Genomic DNA, 20,998 nt, shown 5'->3' on the forward strand with positions numbered 1-20,998 from the left:
GCATTTGGGGTTGGAAATGCCAGCACATGTTGCTGAGTGTGGGTGTATGTGACGTGTGTCTACGTTTGAAGGAGCTGTGTATGCACTTACTTGCCTTACCAACAAACATCCACGCAACACCAGAACCTACCAGACACAGCATCCTGCCCTCATGGAGCTGCACCCATACACAGATAGCAGCAAAGAGGAAACGCTGTTGACAAGTGCTATTCAGAAAAGAAAATGAGGTCATAGGGTAATGCCTGGCTGCAATGGGGAGCTACTGTGACTAATGATTAGGGAAGGCTTGTCTCTTGTGGTGACATCTGGTAGCCAGCTCTGCCAAAAGCTGGGGAGGAGTGTTGTAGACAGGGGCCACAGCAAGTGCAGGGACACTGTGGTTAGAGTGGGCTTGCCTTATTCACTGACAGAGATCCTGCTGGTGACACTGAGCATCCTACACAAGCTGACAAGGACCATGGATGAGATCCAAAAGGAAGCCTGGAACTGAGTAGTCAGGGAGCTGGAGACACAGGAAGGCCTTGGGTTTTATTTGAACTAGAGTGTGAAGCCAGTGCGTGTGCCTGACTGACATCAGTAGAACCAGAAGGTGACCATCTCCATGTGAGGGTCCAGTGGGGGATCAGTGGAAATGGTCACCATGGTCAAATCCATCACCTTTTAGAAGACAGAGGTTAGCGGACTTTTAGATGGATCAGAGGAGGTAAGAAGAAAGGGAGTCACAGGAAGACAGGCTTCACTGATGAGGTGGGAGAACAGGAGTGCAGATGTGGAAATTGCTGGGAAATCAGTGGTTCTAGCCAGGTGTGGCCTGTGGGAGCTGGATCTGGACTGGGATGAAGTCAGGGTAGGAGATGGAAATGGAGAGTGCATACAAGTATGATACAAGAGGGCACTCAGACAGGGTTGAGCCAAGAAAAAGATCTGGCCCCTTCCTTCCATCTTCCAACCAAGGGGAAGAGAAGTAGGTAAGGGTCAGCCACAGAAAGGGAGGAGGCCAAAGAGAGCCACCGCTCAGAAGGCCCCAAGCGCAAGGCCCAAAGGAAGGGCCAAGGGACCTCAGGACTTGGTATTGCGGAGGCTGTTGGTAACCACAATCAGAATGACTTCTGGCTGCTGGAGAGAACTGAGGCTTGAGTTAGGGCTGCAGGATCTACAGCTGAGATGGGGATATGGGACAGGGACTGGTTAAGACCCCGCCTGACTTTGGGTCAGTGTGCCTGTATGTGTATGTACACTTGTTACCAGAATGCTTAGCTGTGTATAGGTCTGCAGTGTGTGTGACTCTGGGAGGCAGAGCCTTGAATATATGAGTGTCTAGAATATTTGCACCCTTGGGCTTGCTGGTGGCTGGTATACACACAGAGTCAGTGACATTTCTCAGGGTGCCACCACCCATAGAGGGGCCTACCTTCACTTATCACTAAGGCAGGAGGACAGGTGGCAGTGCTAGCCATCAGGTATGGGCAGGGTGAGATGTGCTCTCTGAGACGGGGACATGGCCTTGGCCATGGCCAGTGTGGTTACATTTTCCTTCTCTTCCTCTTGGGTGTCTCTGTTGAGGGGCAGGGATGGGCCCTCTGGGCATGGAAGGTAAGACTGGATAGTTGGATCCAGCCTCACTCAGCTTATCAACAAGGGCTGGGGTGGAGGACTGTTCCCTGTGCACAAGGACAGCCTTAAGTTCCAGGGTCTGTGCTGCCACTGGTAGGTGGGGTGGAGTGAGCCAGACCATCACCCTGACCAGGCTATTGGACTATACAAAGCCCCCCCCACCACCAACATCCATCCATCTCTGGGCTCTGGGTTTGTTGTGCCCCTGTTCCCAGGCCTAAAACCCCTCCTAAGGCTGGCTCTGAAATCTTGGCATCAGCCCTCAGGGAAGCTGAGGTGGCAAAGCAAGGCCTTTGCCCAGGATCTCCATGTTCACTGCTATGAAGAACAAGTTTTTACCAGGCCACGATGGAGCAGGGAAGGGTTGCTGGCTAGAGTGTTGCTTCTCCTGGGAGCGTCTCCACTCCATCCTTTCCTATCCCTTGCATTTTTCATTCACATGATTTGGGAAGGTGTGGGGCTAGGGGGTGATCAAGGTAGTGAGTAGACGGGTGAGTGGTCGGGGGGAGGGGGCGAAGACAGTCCAGGAGCAGGCAAGATGGCAGGGATGGAAGGAATGGGAAAGTCCTTGGCTGAGGGAGCCCGGGGCTCAGGGACAGGGCACATAGCCATGGACTTTGCTCCTACCGTGCCCCTCACGACCACTCTGCCCCTGCAGAGGCCGAGGAACTATACCAGAAGAGGGTCCTGACCATCACTGGAATATGTGTGGCTCTGCTGGTAGTGGGCATCGTCTGTGTGGTCGCCTACTGCAAGACCAAGTGAGTATCAGGTGTACAGGCTGGGGTCCACATGGTGATGAGCTTGGGATGTATCTCAGAGATACTGCAAGGGGCTGAGAGGGGTGTCCAGCTGATCCCCAAGCTCCTGGAGCAGGGCCCTGGCAGGTGGAAGCCCTGGGGCCATGCTGAGGAGAAAGAGGGAACACAGAGAAGACTCAGCCTTCCAGAGAAAGACAAGGCCTCAAAGGCACTACCCACCCTGGCCAGGAGTGTTGAAACAGGAGAACAGGGAAGGAGTGGCTTGGCTACCTCAAGCTAGAAGACAGCGGGAGACTGAATTTGGGGAAGCTGGACAGGTAGAAGAGTACACGCTGAGAGACAAGTTCAGATGAGGGCAGACATGGCTGCAGTAGGAGCAGCCCACACTACTTGGAGCAAAGAGCTAGGGTCAGGAATAAGGCTAAAAATCTTAAAGATAGCTGGGACACAGGTGCCACCACAGTGCCTTGATGCCAAGCTAGGAAGTCTGCATTTATCTTGCAGATAGTGTGGAGCCAGTGAAGTGCTATAGAGGGGGTAGTGGCACATTAGTTCCTATCTGAAGAGGAAGGACTGGGCAGAGCTCCATTTCAGGGACAGAGCCCCTGAGTCTGGGCTGTTGCGGTCCCTATAAATGGACACTAAGGCCCTTCTAGCCTCATTTTGGATGAATCTAGGACCAGAAAATCTGATGGGGGTGTAAGGAGGGAGTTAGGGCTCATGAAGTCCAGAGGAGACTGGGCCCAAGAGGGAAGAGTGAATCCATGAGCTGGTGAAGAAGCAAGTCACCTGTTCTGACCCCACAGCGTTTACTCATTACTTCAATTACTATTCCTACGTGCTGAGGACACATGACCACTGCTCCAAGCAAGTGGTCTAGTGTTACAGGACGTGTTTTAGAGGCGCCTGCCGTGATCTAGACGTCGGGAGGGCTTTCCCTAAGGAAGCAGTTTTCTCTGAGGCAAGTAGGCACGATCAGGTGAAGAGGCAGAGCACAGACCCCTGGAGGCCAGAGAGGCGTGGAGGATCAGGAGGAAACAAGCTGCCCCAGGATAAAGCAGGCAGGGTGAAGGAAGGGTAGCAAAAGACAATGCTGGGGAGAGAAATGGGACCCTGAGAGACAAGGCAGAGTTTTAGACAGAGGATGATGTGTATTAGGCTTATTATAAAACAAATTTACTGAGCATTTAATGTATGCTAGTGTAAAAGAGGCCCACAGGCCCTGGATCCATAGCCACAACACCCTGATTTATTTTCTTATAACTCTTTACTGATAAGGTAACAAGTTCTTTGGCTGACTGTGCACTTATCATCTGCCTCCCCTACTGGCATGGCAGTTCCATGAGGCAGGAACCATGCCTGCCTTGTCTGCTGCAAAACACGGTGTGGCACCTGGCAGTAAATATAAATACCAAATGAAGGAGAGACAAGGGGACTATCACAGTGCAAGAATTCATTTATATGCTTTCTATACTAATAATCTTTGGGTGGCAAGGGATCCCATCCTACAGATGGGGAAAGTAAAACTTGAAGGTTTTTTCTTTGCCCAAGGTCACACAACTAGACAGCAGTGAGATTTCTTGCATTACCCCAGTACCCTGGAGGGACAGCCAGAGAAGTTCTGAGAGGGGACATGCTAGGCTCACCTACCCTTCTCCTCTGCAGAAAACAGCGGAAGCAGGTGCACAACCACCTGCGGCAGAACATGTGCCCAGCCCACCAGAACCGGAGCCTGGCCAACGGGCCCAGCCACCCCCGGCTGGACCCTGAAGAGATCCAGATGGCAGATGTGAGTGGCATGCCCAGGGGCCCCTCTCTCCTGTCACTGGATAGCTAGCTTCTCTGGCCACAGCTCATGCCATGAGCACTCCTACCTGCCAAGCACTGCCTCAGCAGGACACTGACCTTGCACTGTCCACTTCCATAAGGAAGGGTGGGGAGTTGATCAAGTACAGCCACCACTGACCCAATGCCATCACGTCTTGTCCAGTGAACCACCCCTCAACCTAGAGCAGTGCTCATCATCTGTCCTTCCCACCAGGAAGGAGGGCCAATCTGGTCCCTGTCACTAACTCCTCCCAACTTTCTTTCTGTCCCAGTACATCTCCAAAAATGTGCCAGCCACAGACCATGTCATCCGGAGGGAGACTGAGACCACCTTCTCCGGGAGCCACTCCTGTTCTCCTTCTCACCACTGCTCCACAGCCACGCCCACGTCTAGCCACAGGTGGGCAGCACTAAGGCCCACAAAATTTTGCCAATTCCTGCACTTTATCCATTCAGGCATCCACAGCTATTTGATACCTTCTCCTGTGTTTGCACACCAACCATAATCTATCTTGACTTTCCCTCCAGAAGTGGGGTAGCCTTCCACACATGTACAAAGGCTCATGCAGCTTAAGAAATAACTGGGTTGGCCCCTCCTTCCCTGGGAAGCACCCACATATTGGCCACTGGGGCTGGGCTCCTGAGATAAGTAGCTAAAGATCAGGGAGATGGAAGCATCCCAGATTGCGGGGGTGGCAGAAAGGAGGGGAAGTGACCTGTGCACATTGCAGCTGACTCACCCGCAGAACCCCCCCTCTCCTTCCCCTACTATTGAACACTTGTGACACTCCACATCAGCCCAGGGGGGAGAAGGCAGTGAGCTATAGCTCATTGGGATGAAGAACCGGAACTTGGGATGGGATCAAGAGCCAGGGATAGGATGGCAGTGGAACCATACCTGTTAGGATACTCTGCTCCTTCCTGACTCTTCACCTCTATCTGGCTTTCCCAGACACGAGAGCCACACGTGGAGCCTGGAACGTTCTGAGAGCCTGACCTCTGACTCCCAGTCAGGCATCATGCTGTCTTCGGTAGGCACCAGCAAGTGCAACAGCCCAGCATGTGTGGAGGCGCGGGCACGGCGGGCTGCAGCCTACAGCCAGGAGGAGCGGCACAGGGCTGCTATGCCACCCTACCATGACTCCATAGACTCTCTGCGTGACTCCCCACACAGTGAGAGGTCAGTTCCTACCCCTTGACATGAGCCCTATCTTGGCCATAGGGCTAGTGCCACTGACCTAAGTCTGATCCTTAGGATATCTCAGATGCATTACCAGGAACCTCATCTCCATTTTTCAGGTAGGCAAACAAGGTCCCAGAAAGATTAAATGGTCTCCAGGGATTAGAATTTCAGCTGGGCCAGTGGTGTAATTGTTCTCTGAGGGTACTTTTTAGAAAGGGGGATATTAATAATTGTGATGGAACAACAGGATCAAACAGGGCTGTTCCAGAAACCCAGGATCTATGGTTGCCCTATCTCAGTATCACCTCCCAACCCCACATCCCAGCAAAACCAGAAAGATACCAAGACCAACCAGGCTGGAAGGCAGAAAGGGAGGCTGTGTTCAAGGACACTGTCATGGGAAGGACATGAGCAAGAATGATTGTAGGCTCTCGCTGCTTGAGCAGGAAGGTCCCAGGGTATTGTTGCATCCTGAACAATGGATGCAGTAAGACCCTGGAAACTCCCTTTCCAGACTCTATGCCAGGAGTTCTAGCCTTCCACCTTAGCCCTCCAGTGGCCTCCAGGCAAACCAGGACTGTGGGAAGAGAGCAAAGAAATGGGAAGGCAGGAGCTACTCCAGACTGGGAAGGAAAACAAGCAGCAGAACCCAAACACCACACCGGGGCAGAGAAACCTGGTCTGACCACAGGCTCCGAGTGACAGGCAGCTTTCTCATGCCGGCCCTTGCCAAGCCCAGCTGCACCACTTGTGTGATGTGAAGCCGAGGGCTCACCTCATACCTCATTCCCTCAGTAGAGACCTGGGAAAACAATACCCGGTACACGTGGGCTGATGAGGGCCTCCTGAGAGAATGTGTCCTGCCTCATACCCGTCGCTGTTGTCATCAGTAGTAGCACTAGTAGTAGCACCCTGGGAGAGATTAGTGAGAGCAAACTTTCAAGGAAGCACTAGGGCTTCTTTAAGGGGTGTGGAAAAGTGAAAGGCCGAAAGGTGGGAAGGAAAGTCTTGCCGACAGGGCGTAGCAATGGAGCTGATCTAGCAGAGGCACTTAAAGGGCATAGCTGGTGAGGGAGGTGTGCAAGGAGCAGGGTGAGCTGTGGAGAGCAAGGGGCTGGGACCATACAGACAAAGGTCCATTGCTTCTTCCTGGGTGGATAAACAGGGTCTCCTTAGCAGAAGTGGGACTTTAAAAGATTGTTCAGGGAACTTCTACAGCGAAAGAGGAGAGACTCCAGTTGGTGGCATAACCAAAGTGAACAGTTGGCCCACAATGGGATGGGAGGTATGCTACAGGAAAGAGGGAATAGGTAAGACTTGCTAACTAGATATGTATGAGAGAGGTAGGATGGGGAGTCACTTGGTTCAGCAAGAAAGTAACAGGGACTCTAAGCAGGTTCCAGAAAGCAGTCAGGTGTTGGGCTCTGCAGTTTCACAGGGGTGAGTGGCTCCTGTCTGAGATACACAATGATGGAGGTTAAGGGTCCATGAAGCGATATGTGGAGAACCAAAAGAGACCGACATATAGAACCCACACTGGGAGATGTTAGCAAAACCAAGCCTGGGGTGGGGAGGGCCACTTGCTGTAAGCAGATACAGATAGTGGTGTGGGTATCTATTAGTCCTGGGCTGAGGAACCTGCCGCAGGTGCACACTTCCCTGAGGCAGCTATTGACTTCAGTGCAAGTGGTAGTTCCCTCATTCAAGCCACCAGGCCATAGAGTGAACTGTCCCTGCATGGGCAGTGAGCTCAGGTCATGAGGGTATCTGAATGAGGGGTAGTGGTTTCTGCCTGACCTAGATTCAAATGCCAGAGACAGGTACCCAGGATCCAGACTGGGAGAGATTAGTGAGAGCAAACTTTCAAGGAACTGGGGTTATTACTTCCAAGTAAAGACAGCTAGTGGTGCTCTGATTGGAGAGGAAAGAGGAGTGAGCTTATCCAAGAAAGAAAAAAGAAAGTGGAACTGGCCACTTGGTCTTGTGAACTTTTAGTGAGGCATTTAAATGTCCTGAGTGTCTGTTTCCTGTGTGTACCATGACCCTCACCTAAAGACCACATGTTTAATGCCCCAGCCTGGGTCTGACGCCTGATTGCACTTCCCCAAATCCACAGACCATCTATGGAGCCTTACTGAGGGGGTCGGACCTAGGTTAAGAATCCCCTGATAAATCTATGGAATCATCCCAGCATGGCACTGGAATGAACACTATGGTTATCCCCACTCAGTTTTGTTTGTTTTCGAGGTAGGGTCTCACTCTAGTTCAGGCTGACCTGGAATTCACTACGTTGTCTCAGGGTGGCCTTGAACTCTCGGGGATCTTCCTACCTCTGCCTCCCGAGTGGTGGGATTAAAGGTGTGTGCCACCATGCCCGGCCGGTTACCCCCACTTGCACAGTAGAGAGCACACGGGCATTGCTCGAGGTCAGAGCAGCCCGCGGCCCCTCGCGGGCGGAGAACCCCAGCCCAAGCCTCTGCTTCTCCCCGCAGGTACGTGTCGGCCCTGACCACGCCCGCCCGCCTCTCGCCCGTGGACTTCCACTACTCGCTGGCAACGCAGGTGCCGACTTTCGAGATCACGTCCCCCAACTCGGCCCACGCCGTGTCGCTGCCGCCCGCCGCGCCCATCAGCTACCGCCTGGCGGAGCAGCAGCCGCTCCTGCGGCACCCGGCGCCTCCCGGCCCGGGGCCCGGACCCGGACCCGGCGCGGACATGCAGCGCAGCTACGACAGCTACTACTACCCGGCGGCGGGCCCGGGGTCTCGGCGCGGGGCCTGCGCGCTCGGCGGCAGCCTGGGCAGCCTGCCCGCCAGCCCCTTCCGCATCCCGGAGGACGACGAGTACGAGACCACGCAGGAGTGCGCGCCGCCGCCGCCGCCGCCGCCTCGGCCGCGCACGCGCGGCGCGTCCCGCAGGACGTCGGCGGGGCCCCGGCGCTGGCGGCGCTCGCGCCTCAACGGGCTGGCGGCGCAGCGCGCACGCGCGGCGCGGGACTCGCTGTCGCTGAGCAGCGGCTCGGGCTGCGGCTCGGCGTCGGCCTCGGACGACGACGACGCGGACGACGCGGACGGGGCGCTGGCGGCCGAGAGCACGCCCTTCCTCGGCCTGCGGGCGGCGCACGACGCGCTGCGCTCGGACTCGCCGCCGCTGTGCCCCGCGGCCGACAGCAGGACTTACTACTCCCTGGACAGCCACAGCACGCGGGCCAGCAGCAGACACAGCCGCGGGCCGCCCGCGCGGGCCAAGCAGGACTCGGGGCCCCTCTAGGGCCGCCGCCCGCCCCGCTGTCAGGAAGAACGGAGACCACCGGCCGGAGAGACAGAGAGGAGGGAGAAAAGAAATAAAAATATTTTTATTTTCTATAAAAGGAAAAAAGTATAACAAAATGTTTTATTTTCATTTTAGCAAAAATTGTCTTATAATACTAGCTAACGGCAAAGACGTTTTTATAGGGAAACTATTTATATGTAACATCCTGATTTACAGCTTCGGAAAAAAAAAAGAAACAACAAAAAAAAAAAAAGAGAGATGGGCCAATTTTTTGACTCTTTAATAGAAACCTATATTGTGGTGCCTTTTGCTGTACGCTAATCTGGGGCTCCTGGAGAGACGTCTGGGGTGCGGGGTGTGGGGCTTGAAAGAGTCCAAGTTGGTTGGGGGTGAGAAAAGGCGGGGGAAGAAGAGGCTGTGGGTTCCTGGGGATGCTGGGGTGGTGGGCAGGGGGAGAGAGCACGTCCTCGGGCGGGATGTGGGGTCTTAGGCCTTCCGAGAGGAGAGGGTAGGGATTCTAGGCTTAGAGCTAGAATCGGGGGTGTGGTCACTTCCAGGGGAAGACAAAGGCCCCCCGCAACAGCAGCCAGGATGGGGAGAGGCTCCCCGCCAGCCCTGGCCCAGGGAGGGGGTCAGCTCTACCAGGGGCCCAACGTTCTCGGCTCCTCCTCCCCTGCGGCCTCCAGGACGCCCTCTGTCCTCTGCAGCACCTTCGTTTACAGGCCGTCTTTTCTATTTTACGCCTGCATGTCCTTTGCATTTCAGATTCTTTAGATTGGATGCATGGTCACGCTGGGACCGGGAAGAGCCACTGAACAGTGTATTCGATTCCCCTTTTAGCAATAAAGTAAACATTTCCTTCTCAGAGCCCAGCCCCCAGCTCCCAACCCACCTATGACTTCCACTCTAGTCCTGCCCTCCCTAACCCCCAAAACTGGATCCAATGCTAATTTGTCAAAAAGGCAATTGTCTAACAAAAAAGAAAAAGAAAAAAGAAAAAAAATCCCCAACAGAAACAAATGGGAACTTTGAAATGTCCGAACACCTGACTGTTGACACTTGAACATTTTTATATTATAAATAAAATCAGAAATAACTCCTGCTTGGCTGTGTGTGCGTAGCCCCAACATGAAAGGGGATAACGGATGAGGGAAAGATGGGCGTTGGAATGAAGGTTGGAGAGAGCCAGGACAGTCTCTGAGAGGAAGTGACCCTCTCTCCAGTCCCCCTGGCCCTAGCTTCCCAGGACAGGTTCCAATCCTCTTTCTTCCAAGTAATTTTCAAGGTGTCCCCCCTGGCTGCTGGAGAACCTAGCCAAGGCACTGACGCAAATTGTTCTGCTTCAAACTCAGCCTCAAAACTCTGCCTGGGTTCTTGCCCTTAAACTACAAAGGTGGACTGAGGCAACAGCTTCCCGCCCAGGTGGGTGAGGAGGAAAGGGTTGTGGGGTTGGCACTGGGGCAGCAGAGGCAAGATGACCCTTGGGGCCTCAGGCATGTCACAGGCAAAGTCTAGACATGCAAGACAGCAGAATGGGCATCCTGCTGCCAGGAGGACCACAGCAGCTGCAACTCCTAAGCCTATGGGGTATTGCTCTTTCTCCAACTTCATACCCCTCAGAGCCAGGACCTGTCTAAACCCGCAGTCCCAGTGAAAGGCTATGGTTTAAGGTACAGACAAGGCAGGTGGAGGTCCAGGGTAATATGTAGGTTCCAGGCAGGACACGAAATTGCTCCAAAGAGCTGAGGTAGATATGCGCACACTTGTGTGTATCCGAGTGCACAAAAGTGCATGTTTTCAGCATGAATCTAGTCAGGACCCTTCAGAGGGGAGGGACAGAGAGGCAAAGAGCTAAGAGGTCTCAGGCATCAATAGGGCCTGAGTTTAAATGCCGGCTCTGCCTCTCAAAAGCTGTGTGACTTCTCCAGGTCACAATAGAAATCATGAAATAGAATGCCTACCTCAGAGGGTTGCTGTGGAAATTACATGTAGATACACCCAGACTGCTCCTGGCAGGTACCTATGAGGTGACTGCCTTGGTGGGTAGTAGCAGTATCCTGCGCCTTGCATCCGTGAGCCACAAAGTCAGTGGCAAAAATTGGATGAGAGAGAAATGATGATGAAAAGTAAAGGAAAAACTAAAGTCACTGTGTTCGATTTTGAGACGCTGCAGGACACTTATCACAAGGAAAGTGATTGAACTGAATGCTGCACCAGTCTGCCCATCACCGACCTCTCCCAGTCCCCATCCAGACTCCTCTGCAGCCTGAGTTTGCTGTTGCCTTGGAAATTCTCTCAGGGCCAATAATTCTTCGATGTGACCTCTTGACTCTGTGGCATCCCAAATTAACTCCTGTGACCTCTTGGACTTTATCATGTACCAGGTTGGTGTCCTCACCTGACCCCTATTGAGGGCTTTAATTTGTTGCCTTCTAAATTTTCAGTCAAAAACTACCTTTGTGACCCAAATGAACTCACAAACCAGTATCTGGTCCCCAGTTGACTCTGAGTGACCGCTGAATGAACTCACTGACCTATACATGACCCTGTTTAGTTTCTTCATCTGCTCTGGATTCTAAGAACCTGCCATATCTCTGGAACCTAAGCTAATTCATCGACCCTCTCCTCACTGCAGCATCACTAAGTCAATGTGCAGGGATTTTAGTGGAACCTAGGCGCATGCTTGGCCAGAGAGGCCTTCTGCCCACTTTGCCTCTCAGATTCTGTCCTGGCGGATGTTGAATTGTGTGGCCTTTCAGGAAGCATTACAGTCCTGTTAAGCAACTGCTCACTGTGCCCCTGGAACACTCAAGATATTCAGGTAGTTTCCTGGATCAAAGGTTTCTCGCCCCAATTTCTCTTACCACATCTCCTTTAGCTCCTCTCCCTAGCTCCTCTCGGAGTCCTCAATTGTGATGGTAACTGCCTGTCCCTCTCCGCCTCCCTCCCATGACTGTAAACCACATGAGAACACAGAGCCCCTGCAGAGTGTGTGTGGCACAAGAGACTGTTGTCAAGGATCAGTCACAGGGAGTCTCTGAGAACCTGGTTACCTCCCAGGACCACCAGGTGGCGCAAGCCACTTACTGTATTTCTCCAAGTCCTGGATTTAAATAGTCCTAGAAAATGGACATGTTGGAGCAAAGGTCCAGTAAAGAACCGCTGGGTTGGGTAAATGGGTCAGCAGTTAAAAGTACTTTAGCCTGTTGCATAAAGCCTGTTGGCCTGGGTTTGATTCCAGAGTACCCGTGTAAAGCCAGATGCACAAAGAGGAAGGAAAAATGCAGGAAGAAATATTAGAACTTTGATTTAGATTTATTTTCATCTCATCTTTTTTTAAATTTCTATTTTTGTGTATGTTTTATAATGTACATAATATTTTAGTACAGTAGTACATGTATATAATTTACAAATAAAGAACTATACAATTAAGGAAGCAAACTAAAGATGTCTTTACTGATGGGAGACACAACTAGTGCTCAGGGAAGCACACCTGTCCGAGCCTAACAAGCCTCGTGTTTCTGTCACCGCCCCCCACCCTCATGCAGTGGAGTGTGGGACGCTGACCTGAACATCAAAGGCCCTTCAAGATAGCTAAAGAAAAGTACAGAGAGCTCTCTGATACTTCTGCATTGCCTTTCCAATTTCATTTAAATGAACATTTACTCCCCCAAGCAAAATAAAGGGACCAGATGGTTTGGTTATAAAACACACTTCAGCTGATCCAACTTAAATAATTTGGATTTAAAGCACTACATCTCTCCACATACTCACTGGTCCCTGCATCAAATGTGAGTGGGCTTGACATGTTAGGTGCTTAGTTGCAAGGCTGGCTTATCAATTAAATATGTCACCAAAGAGGTCAAATTGCTGTCCAAACTATAGTAATCTACACAGTAGGATTAGCTCATGGTAGCCACATTGAAGGAGCTACCTCCCCCAACCTATTCATTGGTCTACAGAATGCAGGGCTTAAAGGACGCCAACCTGTGATGGACAAACTTCTGTTCTTTGCAGATAGGCCATTGTAATTCACTAGAGATGTGAAAGAAATATCGGCAATCACAACTTGTCATTCCACCTTTTTCCAAGACCAAGAGTGAATGGCTTACATAACCTTCCTCCTCACACAGATTTGGGCTTGCTGACAGGTAGCTTTCTGCAAGGTGGGTGTCTTTTGCTCCTGTAGAGGCCTCTAGAGGCCACCTCTGGAGTTCAGAGATCTAACAGCACTTAAATAAAGTCCAAGTACAGAGGTGTGCTCCCAATCCATTCACCCCACAGAACACCCTTCGAACAGAGGGGGCTACACACACATATCCTACTTAGTCCAAAAGCATCAACCACAAGAGCAGTCAGAAGAAGAAAAGCCAAGGGCAGCGCCATCTCCATTTTCCCTCCCAGAGTGTCAGAGCCACAGTAGGCCCTTGGCAGGCAGCTCTTTTCATTAAGAGGCCAAGCTCTAGATTGGACTTTCCCTTCATCTGACTTCATCCTGTAACTAGTAGCAGTTCCAAAGCCATCTTTAAGGGGGTTCCTTATATATATAATTTATATATACATATATACACACTTAAGTCTGTATTAAAAAAAAAAAAAAGAGGCAGTAGTGGCCTGAATGGATGAAAAGAATGGTAGGTGCACACATGAATGGATCTGTTTGGCACTGAGTAGAGGCCAGGCTCCAGATTATTGTGAGGTGAGGCAGGAGGATTGGGCCTGCTGCAAAGGTTCCTGGGAGAAGGCAGGAGAGAATACTGCTGGTGGTCTGCAGACCAGCTGCTGGTCAACTCAGAGGAATGAGAAGAAGCATGGGCATCCAGGCTGAGACGCAGAGTTCACACCTGACCTCACAGATGCAAGATGAAGGAGGATCTTGATGAGCAGAGAAGCTTGGGTAAGCAACATCCCTCAGATTTCTCCAGTACCTCTGGCCTGCAGTGAGACCCCATGTGGGGAGAGCAACCAAGGCTGGAGAGAGAGGGTCTGGGCCAGAAATGGCCCAGGATGCCAGAAGACCAACACCATGATTGGCATTTCCATCTCCTTGGCCCACAGGGCTCTCTGCACCCCTCTGGTTGCTTGTCAACTGCCTGGGGACTGCCTGGTTCGAGCAGCTCCTGGCTGGACTTGTGCTCACTGACCCCTCTGGGGATATTTGCCTGCCTCTGGGGCCCGTGCATCCATACCAGCTAAGTGCCCAGCCCAGAGACATCCTTTGAGGCTTTGCCAGTCACAGGCCCATGGCTCTGGCTAAGGGCAGGACTTGAGTGGGTCTTCCGGAGAGCAGGGTCATCTCCTTCTAGAGTGGCCAGCCGAGCCTCAATTCGCTCCAAGTCATCTGAGCCCACTTTGATTTTCACAGACAAGAGGTGGATATAGGTCTCATAACGGCTTTTCTGGGGAAAGGGCCAAAAACAATGTCAAAAGAGATACAACAAAATGGTGAAAATATATATACCTAATATAACAAAAGACTACTTTCCTTAATATGCAGGGAGCTTCCACAAATAAATTAAAAGGAAATAAACCATCCAATAAAAAGTAAGCAAAGGGGGCTGGGGAAATGGCTTAGTTGTTAAGGCATTTGCCTGCGAAGCCTAAGGACCCCAGTTCGATTCCCCAGGACCCATGTAAGCCGGGGGCACATGTGTCTGGAGTTTGTTTACAGTGACTGGAGGCCCTGGCACGCCCATTCTCTCTTTCTCTCTGCCTCTTCCTCTCTCTCAAATAAATAAGTAAAATATTTTAAAACAAAATATGCAAAGGACATGAACATAAACCTCATAACTTTTTGATTGATGTAACTCTGGCTGGCCCAGACCTTGATATGGAGGCCAGGCTGGCCTTGCACTTGCAGTGATCCTCCTTTCCTTACTTCCCAAGTGCCAGGCTCACAGGCCTCATCTCACTTGTAATTTTTGAAATTCAAATACTTGTCAAAGATTTTTGGATATAACATGAAAAGCACAGGCAACAAAAGTAAAATTTAGCAAACAATACTACATTTATTTTTTGTTTGCACATGGGGGGCACCACGGTCTCTTGCCACTACAAATTGAACACCAGACATATCACTTTATATAGGTAGCTAGAAATTGAATCCAGGTTGTCAGGCTTTGCAAGCAAAGGCCCTTAACCACTGACTCATCTCCCAGCCCCTGCCTATATACTTGAAATCTTTGTACTTTAAATATTTTATTTATTTTCAAGCAAGGAGGGGAAGAGAAAGACAATGGGCATTCCAGGGCCTCTATCCACTGCAAATGAACTCCAGATGCATGTGCCACTTTGCATCTGGATTTATGTGGGAACTGGGGAATCAAACCGGGTCGTTAGAATTTTCAGGCAAGCGATTAGCTGAGCCATCTCTCCAGCCCCAACTTTTGTACTTTAAAGGATAGGTAGATTATATTTAATGGGCACAAAGTTTTAGTTTGAAAAGATGAAAAAGTCTGGAGATTGGTTCCAACAATGGAAATATATATTGCTTTAATTATTTATACTAATAATTAAAATGATTAAGAAGGTATTTTATTATGTGTTACCACAATCAAAATCTTTAAAAACCTAGAATGTAAGTTAGTTAAAATAGCAGTAAGAAGGATAGAGGGATGGCTTAGCAGTTAAAGTGCTTGCCTGCTAAACCAAAGGACCTAGGTTTGATTCCCCAGGACCCACATAAAGCCAGATGCACAAGGTAGCACATGAGTCTAGAGTTCCTTTGCAGTGGTTGGAGGTCCTGGAGCACCCATTCTCTCTCTCCCTCCCTCTCTCTCTCTCTCTCTCTCTCTCAAATAAATAAATAATTATTTTAATTTAAGAAAATAGGGCTGGAGAGATGGCTTAGCAGCTAAGGCGCTTGCCTGCAAAGCCTAAGGACCCATGTTTGTCTCTCCAGATCCCACATAAGCCCGTTGCACAAAAGTGAGGCAAGCACAAGGTTGCAAATGCCCACTAGGTGGTGCAAATATCTGGAGTTCAATAGCAGTGGCTGAGGCCCTGGTGCACCAATTCTCTCTGTCTCTTTTTCTCTGTCTCTCTCTCTTTTTCTCTCTAAAATAAAAATAATTTAAAAATTAAATATAGCAATAAGACACTAATTATTAAACTTATCAGATAAGTGGAAGTTAAAACATTTCAAGGCCAGGCATGGTGGTGCACACTTTTAATGCCAGAACTCGGGAGGCTGAAGTAGGATGCAGTGGTTTGATTCAGGTGTTCCCCATAAACTTAGGTATTCTGAATGCTAGGTTCCCAGCTAATGGAGATTTGGGAATTAACACCTCCTGGAGGAAATGTATTGTTGGGGGCAGGCTTATGGGTATTATAGTCAGTGTCCCCTTGTCAGTGTTTGGCACACTATCCTGTTGCTATTGTCCACCTGATGTTGGCCAGGGGGTGATAACCACCCTCTTCTCATGCCATCATTCTCCCCATCATCATGGAGCTTCCCCCTCAAGCCTGTAAGCCAAAATAAATCTCTTTTCTCCCACAAACTGCTCTTGGTTAGGTGATTCCTACCAGCAATGTGAACTTGACCACAACAGTAAAGTGGTACTGAAGAGTGGGATTGCTGCTAGACACCTGACTGTGTGGCTTTGACCTTTTGGAGCTGATTTTCATGAGGAATGTGGAAGGATTTGAAACCTTAGCCTAAGAGACACCTTGCAGTGCTGTAAGTACAGCTTGATGGACTATTCTGGTCAGAGTTGAAAGACCTGAATGCAGTAAGAACTATGGACTGTGAGGTTTGGCTTATGAGGGTGAGAAAGAGCTTTGCTTGGACTGGGCTAGAAGAAGTTTGTGTGAGAGGCTTGCTGTTATGCCTGTGTCCTGAGAATTTGTGCAGGGTTGCTTTGCATAGAAATGGACTGGTGTGAGCAGAGGGATATGGCACATAAAAAATGAAATCTTTGGGCCTAAACTGCTGCCCATCACCTGCAAATTGTTTGAGCAATTACAACCATTGAGATTGGGCCAGCTGACCTGTACTGGGGCAACAGGAAAAATGTAGACTCTTTTGAAGGGGCCTGAGTGATTAAGAAGTGTCTTGTTCTTTAAAGTCTGTTTTAGTTCCCCCTGGATTAACAAATTGGCACCCTACCTGGTATTGTGGAGTATAAGAATGCATAAAAGAGAGGGTCATTGGGTTTGCAAGGCAGTCTTGTGTTTTGTAAATGGCCATGGGCAGTATGAAGCAGGATTGCCTGCATTGAGACCCAATGGAGCCTGAGGATGAACTGTGAGTTGCAGTGGAGACCCAGTAGAGATGCTGGGACCAAGAGATGGCTGCTAAGGAAGGCTGCCAGCCCCAAATGAAGTTTTCCAGGACTGTGAGTATCCTAGCTGGAGGAGCACAATTGGAACTCCAGGGACTTGTTGCTGGTTAGAATGATCAGACTTGGAGATTTGTCACTGGCTAGAGTTATTGGACTTGAAGCTACAGAGTTTGATGTTTGCCCTGATTAAATCTTGTGTTGATTGAGTATTTCTTTGCTACACCCAGTGCCATGAGTGTTTATTCTGTGTCATTATGGGGTTTTTTTTTTGAGGTTTTTTTTTTTTAGTATTATGGCTTAGTTAAAAGATCTTGGACTATGGGAATGTATGAATATCATTGGAATTGCTAAAAATTATGGGGACTTTTAAAGTCAGACGAATGCATTGTATTTTATATCATGCATGATTATCAGTTTATGGGGGCCAGGGGAAGAATATGGTGGTTTGATCCAGATGTTCCCCATAAACTTAGGTGTTCTAAATGCTAGGTTCTCAGCTAATGGAGATTTGGGAATTAACACCTCCTGGGGGGAGTGTATTGTTGGGGGCAGGCTTATGGGTATTATAGCCAGTGTCCCCTTGCCAGTGTTTGGCACACTCTCCTGTTGCTATTGTCCACCTTATGTTGGCCAGGGGTTGATGTCTGCCCTCTGCTCATGCCATTGTTTTCCCTGCCATCAGAGTTTGCCCCTTGAGCCTGTAAGCCAAAATAAACCTCTTTTTCCAACAAGCTACTCTTGCTTGGGTGATTACTACCAGCAATGCAAACCTGACTGCAACAGAGGATCACTGTAAGTTAGAGGTCAGCCTGAGACTATATGGTGAATTTCAGGTCAACCTGGACTAGAGTAAGACCCTACCTTGAAAAAACAAAATCAAAATAATAATTTCAAGATGCTCAGTGTTGGCAACGGCATAGAAAAATAGGTGTGTTCATGTACTGCTAAAAGGATTAAAAGCTGTTAACCTTTACATAGGAGGCTTAGCATGGTCTGGGTGTGAATGTGAGACCCTCCCCACAGAGGGCCCTTTTCCTCCCCAGTTCTGCCTTCTTCGGACTCTCAAGGTGCCATCCACTTGCCTGGTTAGGATCCTGTGTCTGCACTTCTCAACTGTGTCATCTCAGCAAGTGCTCTGGCCTCTCTGAGCTTTGTTTCCCCATGTATTGAGGTAGTAACAGTGGTAGAACCCTTTTCATGAGGTTGATATGAGGGTCCACTCAGTCAATGCAAGGGAAGTGAAGAGAACCAGGCCCAGCACTCAGAAAGAGGTGAGTCCACTACAGCTGTTGCCACCTGTATGTTTTCAGAGTAAATGTGAAAGACGTCCAAATGACACTGAGCTTCAGAAGGTCAAGGTCTATCCTGGAAACTCTCCCCTCTCTCCCACACCTCAGTAGAAAATCAATATGGAAATCTAGAGGCTGAGCTTGGTGATAACCCTCCTGCACTGGGTAAGTTCTGGTTCAGTCTCTGCCTGCTAATCTGTCTGTCTGTCCTTCCTTTCCCGTCTGCAGGGTAGTCCACAAGTGCTTCCTACCTTTGTCCTCAAACTGACACCTCCCATACACCCCACCCATCCTTCACCCAACAAAGGTGACACTTAGACAGCTTCATCTAGACTGTCATGAAGCAGGATCTAAGTACTGGGTGGAGAGGGACAAGAAACAAAGACTTATAGAAGAAAAGAATAAGTTTTCTGCTTAAAATAAGGCCAAAGGGGAAAAAAATCTGGAGGGCACGTTATGAGTCTTGTGAGCTAGTTGCAAAAGCTTCCACAGAAACTGGGCCTGTCTGGGAGGTGGTGGGGAGGAGCCTGGAAAGGTGGTGTCACTTAACTAGAGGCCTCCCTGGTGTCCCTGGAGAGACCCACATATCGACACAACTATTTGATTGGTATTTGGCAGTTGGTCTGAGCAAGATTGGCCACAGGAGGCTGTGACTTATAAGTATACCTGCCTCAGTGAGCCCCACAGTATCAGCTTCCAAACTCGGAGCCCTTGGCTGTGGAAGGATGTTGGCGGCAGGAGGGATCTGGCTTCCTCTTCCTGCCCCAGTCCTGATCCCCACCACCCACTGCCGGAGGCCCACCTCGAACGTGAGATAGTGCTCCTTCAGGCGGTACTCCTCAGCTTCCTTGGACTTGAGACCCCTCTCCACTGGGTGACACCTGTGCTCAGCCAGCTCTGCAGTCACCTGCTTCAACTTATTCTCATGGGACCTCAGCTGCTCCTCCTGCAAAGACAAGCCCTAGTCTGTGAGCCCTGACATCCAGTACATCACAGGGGTGACTGTAACCCCATCCCACCAGCTGATTCACCAAAGGGAACTTGAAGTTGGCCAGGGTCCCCAAGTCCATGAGTGTAGAACCAGCCTCCTCCCACCTTCCTCCCCTTGTTCCAGAGCCTCAGCCCTCCCTCCTCAGTGCCCAGCAGGCTCAGGAAACAGAAATCCTTGCATCTGCATGTATGGATACATACTGTGACACAGACATCCTGGTGCCTAGGAACTCCTGCACGTGCACCCAAACACACCAGGCCAAAGGTTAGCCTGGCCCATTGTCCCTGGCTGCACATTGCTCACACATTCTCTCACATTCATTCTCACATATGCCTGACAGTCACACATCCAGGTTCACACCCCAAGATACACTGAAACTGGCCTTACAGCTGGACTTTTATGTGGTTGCACATGTGGATGTGTAGACACATCTGTGGAGCAGGTGTGGAGACATACATGGTCATGTGGTGTGTGTGTGTGTGGTCATGGTGTAGCTATATTTACTTCACACCCATGCACACACACCCACATGGCCTCCAGGCAGACACAGAAGGGCCTGGAGCTTTATGCAGGGACATGGAGCAACTGCTGAAGGCAGGAAGTTTGGAACTTCCCAACCATCTGTGCAAGTACTGGCCCACTACTTATCCTTTCTCTCTAAAAATGCCCTGAAAATCTGTAATATTGATGAGATGGGGATTTTCCCCCCTAGGATTATAAACAAAACACTTAAGGACAAGTGAGAACATCAAAAGAGCTCTGGGCCTTATTAAAAATAAAAGTGAAAAGGGAGCTGGGGAGATGACTTAAAGGTTAAGGCACTTGCTGGCAAAGTCAAAGGACCCAGGTTTGATTCCCCAGTACCCATGTAAGCCATGGTGGTGTATGTAAGCTTACCCATGTAAGCACAAGGTGGTGTATGCATCTGGGGTTCATTTGCAATGGCTAGAGGCCATGATGCACCCATTCTCTTTATCTTTCTCTATCTGCCTCTTCTTCCCCCCCCTCTTTAATAAATGAGTATTTTATTTTAGATTTCCTTCAACTGATGAGTGAAGATATGAAGATATGGCACATTTATACAATGGAGTTCTACTCAGTGGTAAAGAAAAATGAAGTTATGAAATTTGCAGGAAAATGGATGGATCTGGATAGGATTATACTAAGTGAGGTAACCCAGGCCCAGAAAGCCAAGTGTCGCATGTTCTCTCTCATATGTGGATCCTAGCTACAGATGATTGGACTTATGTGTGAGTAGGAAGAAAACTCAGTAGCAAAGGCCAGTAAACTAGAAAAGAAATATAAAGGTAAGAGAAAGGAAGGAAGGGGGATACTTAATAGGATAGTATTGCATATATATATGAATAGATTAATGGGGTGAAAAGCCCAAAGTGAGGTCAGGGGAAGAGACTGAGTAAAGGAAAGGTGGAGGAAGGGCTAATCAAAATCTAAGAGGATATAAATAACTCATATGGAATCCTACTTTTTTGGACAATGGAACACTCCGGACACGTAGATTGTTGCTAGAAAATTTTCAGTGCCAGGGATGGGATACCTTCCAGTGAGTTGTTGGCCAAGGAGGTCCCTGATGCCCCAAAAATATTATAGGCCATTGCCGAGGACCTTGGTTTCCCATGAGGAATAGAAGGTAAGACCCTATTGCTGAAGACTCCACATACTTGGGCTACAAGGTCTCTGAGAAATCTTGCTGGAGTTGAGCTGAAAACCTCCTACCTATAGACCAGCTATACAGGAAGCTTGAAAAGGCTATATTACAT

General features: G+C 49.7%; 2 protein-coding genes across 7 annotated transcripts in view; one reads left to right on the forward strand and one right to left on the reverse strand.

Moving 5' to 3' along the window:
- Positions 1-8,655, forward strand: part of Nrg2 (neuregulin 2) — a 227,654-nt gene extending 218,999 nt beyond the window's left edge. For all 5 annotated transcript variants that reach the window (XM_045132857.1, XM_045132858.1, XM_045132856.1 and 2 more), the window contains 5 exons: positions 2,273-2,375; positions 4,041-4,164; positions 4,475-4,602; positions 5,155-5,382; positions 7,878-8,655. In XM_045132857.1, coding sequence (XP_044988792.1) covers positions 2,273-2,375; positions 4,041-4,164; positions 4,475-4,602; positions 5,155-5,382; positions 7,878-8,655 — 1,361 coding nt within the window. The remainder of the gene's footprint in view (positions 1-2,272; positions 2,376-4,040; positions 4,165-4,474; positions 4,603-5,154; positions 5,383-7,877) is intronic.
- A 3,299-nt stretch (positions 8,656-11,954) lies between these two features.
- Positions 11,955-20,998, reverse strand: part of Psd2 (pleckstrin and Sec7 domain containing 2) — a 55,835-nt gene continuing 46,791 nt past the window's right edge. For both annotated transcript variants that reach the window (XM_045133183.1, XM_004652557.2), the window contains exons 14-15: positions 19,032-19,175; positions 11,955-14,057 (exon numbers count right to left, since the gene is read on the reverse strand). In XM_045133183.1, coding sequence (XP_044989118.1) covers positions 13,851-14,057; positions 19,032-19,175 — 351 coding nt within the window. In that variant the 3' untranslated portion in view covers positions 11,955-13,850. The remainder of the gene's footprint in view (positions 14,058-19,031; positions 19,176-20,998) is intronic.

Source organism: Jaculus jaculus, chromosome 13 (genome assembly GCF_020740685.1).
Source record: "Jaculus jaculus isolate mJacJac1 chromosome 13, mJacJac1.mat.Y.cur, whole genome shotgun sequence".
NCBI lineage: Eukaryota > Metazoa > Chordata > Mammalia > Rodentia > Dipodidae > Jaculus > Jaculus jaculus.